The sequence below is a fragment of the Malaclemys terrapin genome, chromosome 18 (genome assembly GCF_027887155.1).
Source record: "Malaclemys terrapin pileata isolate rMalTer1 chromosome 18, rMalTer1.hap1, whole genome shotgun sequence".
Taxonomy (NCBI): Eukaryota; Metazoa; Chordata; order Testudines; family Emydidae; genus Malaclemys; species Malaclemys terrapin.
The window spans coordinates 24,428,625-24,440,600 of NC_071522.1; the positions used below are offsets into that span (position 1 = coordinate 24,428,625).

Below are 11,976 nucleotides of genomic sequence, written 5' to 3' on the forward strand. Positions count from 1 at the left end.
GGCTACTCCAGCCCAGCCTCTCCCAGCATGGGGCACTGTGGGGAGTGGGGCAGGAGTGCTGGCTGTGGGGCGGGGGGCTCCTGGCTATGCCAGTCCAGCCTCTCCCAGCAGGGGGCACTGTGGCGGGAGGTGGTAGGGATGTTGTAACACTGGCGCTGTTAGTGACTGACTGTGTTTGCTGTTGTAGGGTTCGGTGTTGGGGGCCTGCAGCCAGGTGAGTGAATGGGGCTGTGGGGGGAGCTCATGCTGTGCCCGCCTGCGGCTATGCCGGGCATTGCCTAGGAAATGCCTTAGCCTCCCTGGGCTGGGATGCTGGTGCCAGTGGTGCCTTCAGCATGGCCCTGCCCTTTAGCTGCTCCCCAGGCAGGGTCCAGGTGTGACGAAGTGGGAATGTTCTTAATGTTTTCTCTGAATACTGTGTGGGTGCCTCAGTTTCCCCTATGTATTTCTTAAGTATCTAGGTGGTGGGATAAGGGGGTTTGATGGTTGCAGAGCCTTAGAGGGCCAGTGTGATGGTGTCTACACAGTAAATGGCCGACACCCTGTCTCCTGGCAACTGATGGCCTGGGCCCCTCCCCTCCAAAGGTGCCAACTGAAGGTGTTGGAGAACAAAGAGATCAGGTGGCTTCTTGGCCCGGGAAAGAGACAAAGGCCAGAGGAGGGGCTGGAGAGTTTCAGTTTGGAGCTGGCTGGGGAGATGGAGGGGGGCCAGACGGGGCTCTGGCCTCCCTACCCCCAAGATGCACCTGACTGAGGGGTCCTGTTTTCTATACCTACAAGCTCTGTTTTGGACTGTGTTCCTGTCGTCTAATAAACCTTCAGTTTTACTGGCTGGCTGAGAGTCATGTCTGACTACAGAGTTGGGGTGCAGGACCCTCTGGCTTCCCCAGGAGCCCCGCCTGTGCGGACTCACTGTGGGAAGCGCACAGTGTGGAAGGGGATGCTGAATGCTCCGAGGTCAGACCCAGGAAGGTCGCAGCTGTGTGAGCTTCTTGCCCTGGAGACAGTCTGCTCAGACAGAGGAGGCTTCCCCAGAGTCCTGACTGGCTTCATATGGAGCAGTTGCAGAGCATCGCTCGGGGACCCCGTGACACCAGGCAGGCTAGTGCCCCGGACAAGCTGCCAGGAACTATGGGTGATGTGCCCTGGGCACCAGGGAACCGAACTTCTCTTTAGCCAGCCATGGGTTCCCACAGCCCAGCACTGGGGATGGGGCCAGGCATTCACAGCCATTGCCGCTCAGGTGGGGCTGAGCCTTGATCAGATGAGGACTGGACCCTGGAGGCTCATCTTCCTGCCCAGGGTGGGGCCAGGAGAGCTGCGACCCAAGGTGGTGCCAGGCCATGCTCTGGGTCTCCTCTGGCACAGTCTCTGGCACTGCCAGGCAGCCCGCAGCAGGGCAGGTGTTACTGTGACCTGCAGGCCCAGTGTATGCTGTGGGGTACATGGCACGACCCCCCTCAAGCCAGGCCAGTGGCTCGCCCCAGCTTCACACGCTGTCATTTTGTTCTAGGGGCTGGAGTTCCTGGCTTCGGTTTGTCTCCCATTTACCCAGGTATATTTGACGGCTCAGTTCCTATCTCCTAGCAGTCAGGCCGTGAGCCCGGCCTAGTGCCCCATCCCCCTGCATGGGCCTCTTGGCCACACCTGGGGTCCCAGCATAGCTCCGCCACATTGTGCTGCAGTCAGGCCAACATCGACGGGAAGGGCCTGTGCCCAGGGGGCTGTGTTCAATGGCTGGGGCCCAGGAGGGAGGCCTATGCCCAGGGGGCTGTGCCCACTGGCTGGGCCCTGGTCTATGGTGGCCTCCATGCCATAGACACTCGGTCTGCCTGGGAGACTTATTGAGCTGGTGGGGTTGGAGCAGTCCTCGGGGGATGGCGCCAGGTCTGAAGGAGGGGTGAGGTACTGACAGGGCTGGCACTGAGGAGTCTGCTTTCTTCCAGGTGGACTCGCTGGCCAGCTGGGATACGGCGGTGAGTGGGTGCCCATGCCAGCCAGGGCTGGGCTAGGCAGGACTCACTGATGCCCGGAGAACCAGCCCCTCTCCCTGGGGGGGCCCCAGAGCCTGCTCTCCACAGCCCTTAGCTGGGGCAGTTCTACCAGCTCCTGAGGACGATGCCAGGCAGCCGCCAGTGTGAGGGGGGGTGGGCACCGTGCCTGGGATGGGTGTGCGGCCTGTGAGCACAGAGCCATTTACTCTCCCCTAGGGCTCACTGCAGCACAGTGGTTTCTGCTCAGGCCTCACCTTCCCTGGGGCTGCCCCAGGGTAACGGGGCATGTGGTGAGAGCAACCCATTCCCATTTCCTTAGGTACAGTACCTGTGGCCTGGGACATGGACCCGAGACAGGTCCCCGCGCCAGCCTGGCCCTGCCCCAGGTGCATGCAGCCCAAACCAGCAGACACAGGCTGGACCTCTCCTCATGTTATATATGGGGACCCTGCAGCCCCTTCCCAAAGCCTGGATTCCCCAGCGCTCTGCAGCCGAGGGGCCAGATTCCGCAAGGGCCGCGTGCGCCCATTGGAAACCCAGGCCCAGAGTGAATTGCCCTGGGCGGCAGTGCCAGGGAAGGGAGTCCTCATCTTCTGAGTGCCCATGCAGTGCCTTAGCTCCCAAATCCGCCCTCCTCAGCAGCACCCCCACAGCAGCCAAGCGGGGTGGCTCCAGCAGGTCCAGACTCCCCTGCTTTGTCACTATCACAAAGCACTTCCAGTGGGCAAGCCAGGCTCCAGTGCTGGGCTCCCCAACCCCTACCCCCCGTGCCTTCTGCCACCTGAGCAAGGGTGCCTTCTGCAGCCAGGTACTCTGCCTTAGTCCTTGGCCCTGCACACGGCCTGGTGCCCACAGCAGGGGCGGGCACGTCTCTGTGCATTGCAGCTGCAGCCAGGCCTTGGGGCAAAGGGGTTCGATCGCATTGCTGAGCTGGTCGATAGGGAGCCGCTCTCTGCTGCCTTTGGGAACTGGCATCCTGGATGAGCTGCCAACAGCCCCTGTTGCTCCCACGAAGTGCCCCTTGTGAGAGGTGCTGGGGAGAGGGAGCCCATGAGGCCCACCGCCCATCCTCAGACTCCCAGGGACTGTGGCTGGCAGAGCGGGGAACCGGTGGCCCATACTCCCTGCTGCCCACGGATGGGCTGCGCACTCCCCGGGCCTGTGCTGATGGGTTGTTTTCTCTGCCTCTCCACAGGAAAACCTCTCAAGACGTATGGTGGGGCCCTGGGAGCCCTGGGATACAGAGGTAGGTGCCCCCCACAGGGACTGTGCCAGACAGAGCAAGGCACACACCGGGGGAGCAGGATGGGAAAGCCCCACTGGCCGTTTGCACTTAGAAGGAGGAAGCCACGTGACTCCTCATCCTGGGGCTCCCCCAGTCTCGTCACTTCGTGCAGCCTGGTTCTGCTGCGCTGGCCGCTCCAGGTGCCAGCCGAAGTGCCCATGCTCAGGCTCGGCTACTGTGTCCACCTGGCCATAGCCTTGGTGCTCGGTTCGGCATGCCCCACTGCCAGGGGCTCACCCAGGCCACTCCCACTTTGTCTCCCCACATTGCAGCTGTGCCCACAGGGCAGCATTGGCACTGCGAGTGCTGGCCCGCCTCCGGCACAGCGACAAACCCTTCATTCATAGCATGTTCGCTGCCTCACACAGCGGCACATGTGTCAGCCTGGGGTGAGCCCATGCCCCCTGCAGCGTGGCGCCTGGCCTGGGGCACATCACGCCGCTCACCCCAGCTGGCAGCAGGGGGCCTGTTGGCCTATGCCATCACCACTAGGTGGCAGCCTCGCGAACCACATGCTACCGCCCCTGGCTGTGGGGAGCCCCGGGGCTCGGAGCGCTGGCACTGACCCCCTCCTTTGTCCCCTGCCAGGTGGCGTGGGCTGTGCGCAAGGGAAGTACTGTGGCAGGAAGCGGAAGTAACCCAGCCAGGCTGCTACCATTAACCTCATGAACTTTGGTGCTACTGCATGGTCTAGAATGTAAACCCTGAGTAAAGCAGTGATCCCGCCCCCCTCCCCCGCTCCCCCGCCGGCCCCCCGGAGGGAATTCCACGGCCCCTGACGCCCCCTTCGCTCCGGCCCGGGGGTCCCCACCCTCTCTCCAGCGGGAAGCACAGAACAAACTGCGGGAAACGCCGTTCCCACTGGTGCTAAAGCTCCCTGCGGGGAGAGCCGGGCAGGCCTCCGTGGGGCGGGGGCTTCTCTGGGCAGGGCAGGACAGGACCCTCCCCGGGGGCCCTGGGGGAGGAAGAGATGGGGGCTGGTTTCCAAGAGAACAGCGAGGGGCTGGGCTCCACCTGCCGCCAGCACATGGGCGAATGGCCCGTCAGCAGCGCCCAGCCCCAGCACATCCCAGCTGCTCCCAAGACTCCGTCCAGCTGGCATTGGTGCCATGTGCCAGGGACTTCTTAGCAGCTAGCCAGCCTTGTGTCTGTCAGCCCCCTCCATGCCTGCCCGCCCCAGGGCCCACGCTGCAGGGTGCCATGGGATGGGGTTCGTGGGCTCCATGCAGGCGGGCAGGGGAATGCCTCCTGCTCAGACACTCATGCCAGTGGGGCCAGTAGGGGCTCGTGGGTGGGTTAAATTCACCCAGAGTTCTTTGCGGCAGGGCCATCTGATTGGCTGACCCATCCTTGCACTGGAGGACACAGCCCTCCCGGTGCGTGGGGAGGGGTTGGCACTATCAGCAGAGCCAAGTCACTAACACTGATGGGATTAGCCATGCGCCCGCCCTCACTCAGCAGTACTGTACGGGCAGCCAGCGCCAGCCCAGCCCTGCCGTGTCTCCGAGGCCCCGCTGGGACCTGCCCTTCCTCTTGCCCTGGAGGCCCGTGTGTTCCTGAGAGCTGTCGGCCGGAAGGAATCGCACCTCTCCATGTTACTCACTTGGTATAGCTCGGGTGGGACATGTTATAAAGAGGGAAAGTAACTGCTTCCAAACGACTAATAAACAATGACTTCTAAAGGACTGCGGCCTCCTGCTCCTTCCGCGCTGCTTCTCCAGACCCAGAGGTGGGGATCCACCCCGGCGATCTGCCCCCCACAGGGATCCGGCTTGCCCCCCCCATGGTTCTGCCCTGTACCCCAGGATCCTCACAGTCTCCCACCCCCCGGGGATCCTCCCTGCCCACCTGGGGATCTGCCCCACCCAGTTTCTCACTGCACCTGCCTGGGACTCATCCCATTTCTCCAGCTCCACTGCCTGCCTGCAGCACCTGGGCCCCTGCCGCCTTCTGCTGCAGGTACCGGCCATGTACTGTGCCCATTTCACAGGCGGCTACACTCACACACACCCCTTGCCAGCTAGATTCCCTCCCGGGGCTCTACTCCTGTGCTCTCGCTGCTGGCACTCACAGGGCACTACTGCGAAGAAGCTCACAGCGCTGATGGCCCTGCTGGGACTGAATCACAGTGAAGTGGTGCTATGTTTGTGTTAGATTGCTGGCCTGGCAGAGTCTGTCTCTGCCTGGGTTTCTCTGGACAGGCAGGGAGTGACTGGACTAGCAGGTGTGTACACCCTGCTCAAGCAGGGGCTGGGGCGCCCACACAGGGTCAACCCCCTGCCCCCCAGCCCAGCTACAGTGGGAGCCCGGCCATAGTTCCCTGAAGAAGGGGGTTTAGGTGCAGCAATAACTGGGCTGTGTGCTGAGACACGGAACCAAAGTCATCTCCAGAGCACTAAGGCCAGCAAAGCGATGCCAGGATCAGAGCAGCCCGTAGCTAGAGTTGCCAGGCGTTCAATTTTCTACCAGAAGGAACCCTGGTGGCTCCGGTCGGCACCACTGACTGGGCTGCTAAAAGTCCCACTCGGCAGCGCAGCAGGCTAAGGCAGGCTCCCTGCCTGCCCTGGCTCTGTGCGGTTCCCAGAAGCAGCTGGCATGTCCGGCTCCTAGGAGCAGGGGCGACCACGGGGGCTCCGCACGCTGACCCTGCCCTGAGCGCCGACTCCACAGCTCCCAGAGAACCACGTCCAATGGGACCTGTGGAGGTGGTGCCTGCAGGCACGGGCAGCACGCAGAGCCCCCGGTCCCTCCGCTTAGGAGCCGGACATGCCAGCCACTTCCAGAAGCCACCTGAGGTAAGCGCTGCATGGCCGGAGCCCGCACTCCACACCCCTCCCACACCAAAACTTCCTTCCCGAGCCGACAGCCCAACCCCCTGCCCCAGCCCGGAGCCCCCTCCCACACCCAAACTCCCTCCCAGAGCCCACACCCCCTCCCGCACTCCAAACCCCTTGGCCCCAGCCCAGACCCCCCTCCTGCACCCAAGCCCCTCATTCCCAGCCCCACTCCAGAGCCCACAACCCGAGTTGGAGCCCCCATGCCCCCTGCACCCCAACCCCTTGCCCCAGCCTGGAGCCACCTTCTTCACCTGAACCCCTCATTTCTGGTCTCACCCCAGAGCCCACACTCCCAGCCAGAGCCCTCACCCCCTCCCGCACCCCAACCCCCTGTCCCAGCCTGGTGAAAATGAGCGAGGGTGAGGGAGAGCGAGCAACGGAGGGACAGGGGATAGAGTGAGCGGAAGGCGGGGGCCTCAGGGAAAGGAAGGGGCAGGGACCAGGCAAGGGTGTTAGGATTTCTGCAATCCCGACCCATAGCTGGCGTGCATAGTGCTGGGGCCCCAACGCAGGAGTGCGTGGCCAGACTGAAGAGCAGCGAGACTCCGACTGAAGCTCACGAGCTGCAAACAACTATTCAATGCTCCTTGCAGCACGTGACTTTAAAATGCTGGGTGATTTAATTATTAACCAATCTAAGTCAGTAACCAATCAGGATGCTTTTACTATGTAATTAACCAATTGCAGTTGATAAATAATGCTTTGCTGTGAGAATAATAGATGTGGAAAAATTGGAAAGAGTCCAACGGAGGGCAACAAAAATGATTAGGGGTCTGGAGCAAATGACTTATGAGGAGAGGCTGAGGGAACTGGGATTGTTTAGTCTCCAGAAGAGAGGAATGAGGGGGGATTTGATAGCAGCCTTCAACTACCTGAAGGGGGGTTCCAAAGAGGATGGAGCTCGGCTGTTCTCAGTGGTGGCAGATGACAGAACAAGGAGCAATGGTCTCAAGTTGCAGTGGGGGAGGTCCAGGTTGGATATTAGGAAAAACTATTTCACTAGGAGGGTGGTGAAACACTGGAATGCGTTACCTAGGGAGGTGGTGGAGTCTCCTTCCTTAGAGGTTTTTAAGTCCCGGCTTGACAAAGCCCTGGCTGGGATGATTTAGTTGGGAATTGGTCCTGCTTTGAGCAGGGGGTTGGACTAGATGACCTCTTGAGGTCCCTTCCAACCCTGATATTCTATGATTCTATGATATAAAGCACTAGTAAATGAGCCAATGAAGTCACACGACTGTGGCGCTTCTCGGCAATGTCGAGTGCTAATTGGGTTCCTGAACCACTGGGGTCTGAGTATCACAGATGGAGAGTCATCAATCCCAAAGCCAGAAGGGACCACTGTCATCTCCTAGTGTGACCTCCTGTACAGCACAGGCCAGAGACCTGCCCCATCTTGAGTCAAAAACTGCTAGTGATGGAGAATCCACCCCAGCCCTTGGTGAATTGTTCCAATGGGTAATTACTCTTAGCTGGTAAAAACGTACAGCTCATTTCCAGTCTGAATCTGTCTAGTTCTGGGGTTCTCAAACTTCATTGCACCATGGCCCCCTCCTGACAACAAAAATGACTACACATAGAGGGGGTGGGATAGCTCAGTGGTTTGAGCATTGGCTTGCTAAACCCTGGGTTGTGAGTTTAATCCTTGAGGGGGCCATTTAGGGATCTGGGGCAAAAATCTGTCTGGGGATTGGTCCAGCTTTGAGGAGGGCGTCAGACTAGATACCTCCTGAGGTTCCTTCCAACCCTGATATTCTGTAGAAGTTTCAGCGCACAAGCGACCAGGGAGCTTTTGCTGCTAACAGGGAGTTTCGCAAGGGAGTTTGGAAGGGGAGTGGGAAGGGAGGGGGGGTCCCTTTATTTCCCTTAAACCCTATAAACCAAACTACATTCAAAACCTTTTGCTTAAACAACCCTTTCATTAACTAGGAGACAATGCAGGCAGAAGCCCAGCTGCAGAGTGGGGGCTATCCAGTTTATTGCACTGAGTGCAGCATGTATGATTACCTGCCCCGTGGGCGGGTGGCGTATGTGTGCATTCGGTGCAAGGAGCTCCTGGCCCTCAGAGACCACGTACGGACTCTGGAGGCCAGGGTGGCGGAACTGGAGGAGCTAAGGGAGGCAGAGAGGTATGTTGATGAGGCTTTCCGGGACACTGTAGAATTGTCCCACCTCCGGTCAGACAGCCCCTGCACTGTTGAGGAGGATGAAAGGCCCAGGGAAGCAGAGCAGTCAATGGGAGCAGAGGGAAACCTTCCCATAGTTGGGACCCTCCTTCCAGACGGTGCTGGGGTTACCTCTCGCACTGAGGTTACCTCTCTGAGGGAGGGAACTCCAGTTGCTAGGAAAAGGCAGGCATTAGTAATGGGAGATTCGATCATTAGAAACGTAGATAGCTGGGTTTGAGATGACCGGGAGAACCGAATGGTGACTTGCCTGCCTGGTACGAAGGTTACGGATCTCTCAAGGCATCTAGACAGACTTGTGTGTGGTGCTGGGGAGGAGCCAGTGGTCGTGGTACATGTAGGTACCAATGACATAGAGAAGGGTAGGAGAGAGGTCCTGGAGGCCAAAGTTAGGCTGCAAGGGGAGAGACTGAAATCCAGGACCTCTATGGTGGCATTCTCAGAAATGCTCCCAGTTCCACGTGCAGGGCCAGGTAGGCAGGCAGAGCTTCAGAGTCTCAATGCGTGGATGAGACGATGGTGTAGAGAGGAGGGGTTTACATTCATTAGGAACTGGGGAAACTTTTGGGATGGGGGGAGCCTATACAGGAGAGATGGGCTCCACCTAAACCAAAGTGGAACCAGACTGCTGGCAGTAAACATTACAAAGGTCGCAGAGCAGTTTTTAAACTAGGAGATGGGGGAAAGCCGACTGCTGCAGAGGAGCACGTGGATCGGCCAGAGACTTCTCTTAGGGGAGAGTCTAATGATAGAGAATCTCCAGGTTATAGTCAGGAGCAGAGGATGGAGGAGGATAATGTAAGGGCCAGATCAGATGATAAACATTCACATAAAAGAGAATCTGATACATCAGAAAAGGGCAGACAAATAAACAGTGACACGTTTTTAAAGTGCTTGTACACAAATGCTAGAAGACGAAATAATAAGATGGGTGAACTAGAGTGCCTCGTGTTAAAGGAGGATATTGATATAATAGGCATCACAGAAACCTGGTGGACAGAGAGCAATCAATGGGACACAATCATTCCGGGGTACAAAATATATCGGAAGGACAGAACAGGTCATGCGGGGGGGGGGGGGGGGGGAAGTGGCACTATATGTGAAAGAAAATGTAGAATCAAATGAAGTAAAAATCTTAAGTGAATCCACATGTTCCATAGAATCTCTATGGATAGAAATTTCATGCTCTAATAAGAATATAACATTAGGGATCTATTATAGACCACCTGACCAGGACAGTGATAGTGATGATGAAATGCTAAGGGAAATTAGAGAGGCTATCAAAATTAAGAACCCAATAATAGTGGGGGATTTCAATTATCCCCATATTGACTGGGAACATTTCACTTCAGGATGAAATGCAGAGATAAAATTTCTCAATACTTTAAATGACTGCTTCATGGAGCAGCTGGTACGGGAACCCACAAGGGGAGAGGCACCTCTAGATTTAGTCCTGAGTGGAGCGCAGGAGCTGGTCCAAGAGGTAAATATAACAGGACCGTTTGGAAATAGTGACCATAATACAATAGCATTCAACATCCCTGTGGTGGGAAGAACATCTCAACAGCCCAACACTGTGGCATTTAATTTCAAAAGGGAGAACTATGCAAAAATGAGGGGGTTAGTTAAACAGAAGTTAAAAAGTAAAAGTGACTAAAGTGAAATCCCTGCGAGCTGCATGGGCGCTTTTTAAAGACACCAGAATAGAGGCCCAACTTCAAAGTATACCCCAAATTAAGAAACACAGTAAAAGAACTAAAAAAGAGCTACCGTGGCTTAACAACCATGTAAAAGAAGCACTGAGAGATAAAAAGACTTCCTTTAAAAAGTGGAAGTCAAAACCTAGTGAGGCAAATAGAAAGGAGCATAAACGCTGCCAAATTAAGTGCAAGAATGTAATAAGAAAAGCCAAAGAGGAGTTTGAAGAACAGCTAGCCAAAAACTCCAAAGGTAATAACAAAATGTTTTTTAAGTACATCAGAAGCAGGAAGCCTGCTAAACAACCAGTGGGGCCCCTGGACGATCGAGATACAAAAGGGGCGCTTAAAGACGATAAAGTCATTGCGGAGAAACTAAATGGATTCTTTGCTTCAGTCTTCATGGCTGAGGATGTTAGGGAGATTCCCAAACCTGAGCCGGCTTTTGTAGGTGACAAATCTGAGGAACTGTCACAGATTGAAGTGTCACTAGAGGAGGTTTTGGAATTAATTGATAAACTTAACATTAACAAGTCACCTGGACAAGATGGCACTCACCCAAGAGTTCTGAAAGAACTCAAATGTGAAATTGCGGAACTATTAACTAAGGTTTGTAACCTGTCCTTTAAATTGGCTTCTGTACCCAATGACTGGAAGTTAGCTAATGTAACGCCAATATTTAAAAAGGGCTCTAGAGGTGATTCCGGCAATTACAGACCGGTCAGTCTAACGTCAGTTCTGGGCAAATTAGTCGAAACAATAGTTAAAAATAAAATTGTCAGACACATAGAAAAACATAAACTGTTGAGCAATAGTCAACATGGTTTCTGTAAAGGGAAATCGTGTCTTACTAATCTATTCGAGTTCTTTGAAGGGGCCAACAAACATGTGGACAAGGGGGATCCAGTGGACATAGTGTACTTAGATTTCCAGAAAGCCTTTGACAAGGTCCCTCACCAAAGGCTCTTAAGTAAAGTAAGTTGTCATGGGATAAAAGGGAAGGTCCTTTTATGGATTGAGAACTGGTTAAAAGACCGGGAACAAAGAATAGGAATTAATGGTAAATTCCCAGAATGGAGAGGGGTAACTAGTGGTGTTCCCCAAGGGTCAGTCCTCGGACCAATCCTATTCAACTTATTTATAAATGATCTGGAGAAAGGGGTTAAGAAATAGTTAAGACCAAAGCAGACTGTGATGAACTTCAAAAAGATCTCACAAAACTAAGTGATTGGGCAACAAAGTGGCAAATGAAATTTAATGTGGATAAATGCACATTGGAAAAAATAACCCCAACTATACATACAATACGATGGGGGCTAATTTAGCTACAACAAGTCAGGAAAAAGATCTTGGAGTCATCGTGGATAGTTCTCTGAAGATGTCCGCGCAGTGTGGAGAGGCGGTCAAAAAAGCAAACAGGATGTTAGGGATCATTAAAAAGGGGATAGAGAATAAGACTGAGAATATATTATTGCCCTTATATAAATCGATGGTACGCCCACATCTCGAATACTGCATACAGATGTGGTCTACTCGTCTAAAAAAAGATATACTGGCACTAGAAAAGGGCAACTAAAATGATTATGGGTTTGGAACGGGTCCCATATGAGGAGAGATTAAAGAGTCTAGGACTCTTCAGCTTGGAAAAGAGGAGACTAAGGGGGGATATGATAGAGGTATATAAAATCATGAGTGATGTGGAGAAAGTGGATAAGGAAAAGTTATTTACTTATTTCCATAATACAAGAACTAGGGGTCACCAAATGAAATTAATAGGCAACAGGTTTAAAACAAATACAAGGAAGTTCTTCTTCCCACAGCGCACCGTCAACTTGTGGAACTCCTTACCTGAGGAGGTTGTGAAGGCTAGGACTATAACAGCGTTTAAAAGAGAACTGGATAAATTCATGGTGGTTAAGTCCATTAATGGCTATTAGCCAGGATGGGTAAGGAATGGTGTCCCTAGCCTCTGTTTGTCAG

General features: G+C 54.9%; 1 protein-coding gene across 5 annotated transcripts in view; it reads left to right on the top strand.

Annotated features, from left to right (window-relative positions):
• The window catches only part of ELN (elastin), a 103,017-nt gene extending 98,053 nt beyond the window's left edge, over positions 1-4,964 (top strand). For all 5 annotated transcript variants that reach the window (XM_054008267.1, XM_054008264.1, XM_054008266.1 and 2 more), the window contains 5 exons: positions 188-214; positions 1,514-1,555; positions 1,947-1,976; positions 3,190-3,240; positions 3,868-4,964. In XM_054008267.1, coding sequence (XP_053864242.1) covers positions 188-214; positions 1,514-1,555; positions 1,947-1,976; positions 3,190-3,240; positions 3,868-3,917 — 200 coding nt within the window. In that variant the 3' untranslated portion in view covers positions 3,918-4,964. The remainder of the gene's footprint in view (positions 1-187; positions 215-1,513; positions 1,556-1,946; positions 1,977-3,189; positions 3,241-3,867) is intronic.
• The last annotated feature ends 7,012 nt before the right edge of the window (positions 4,965-11,976 follow it).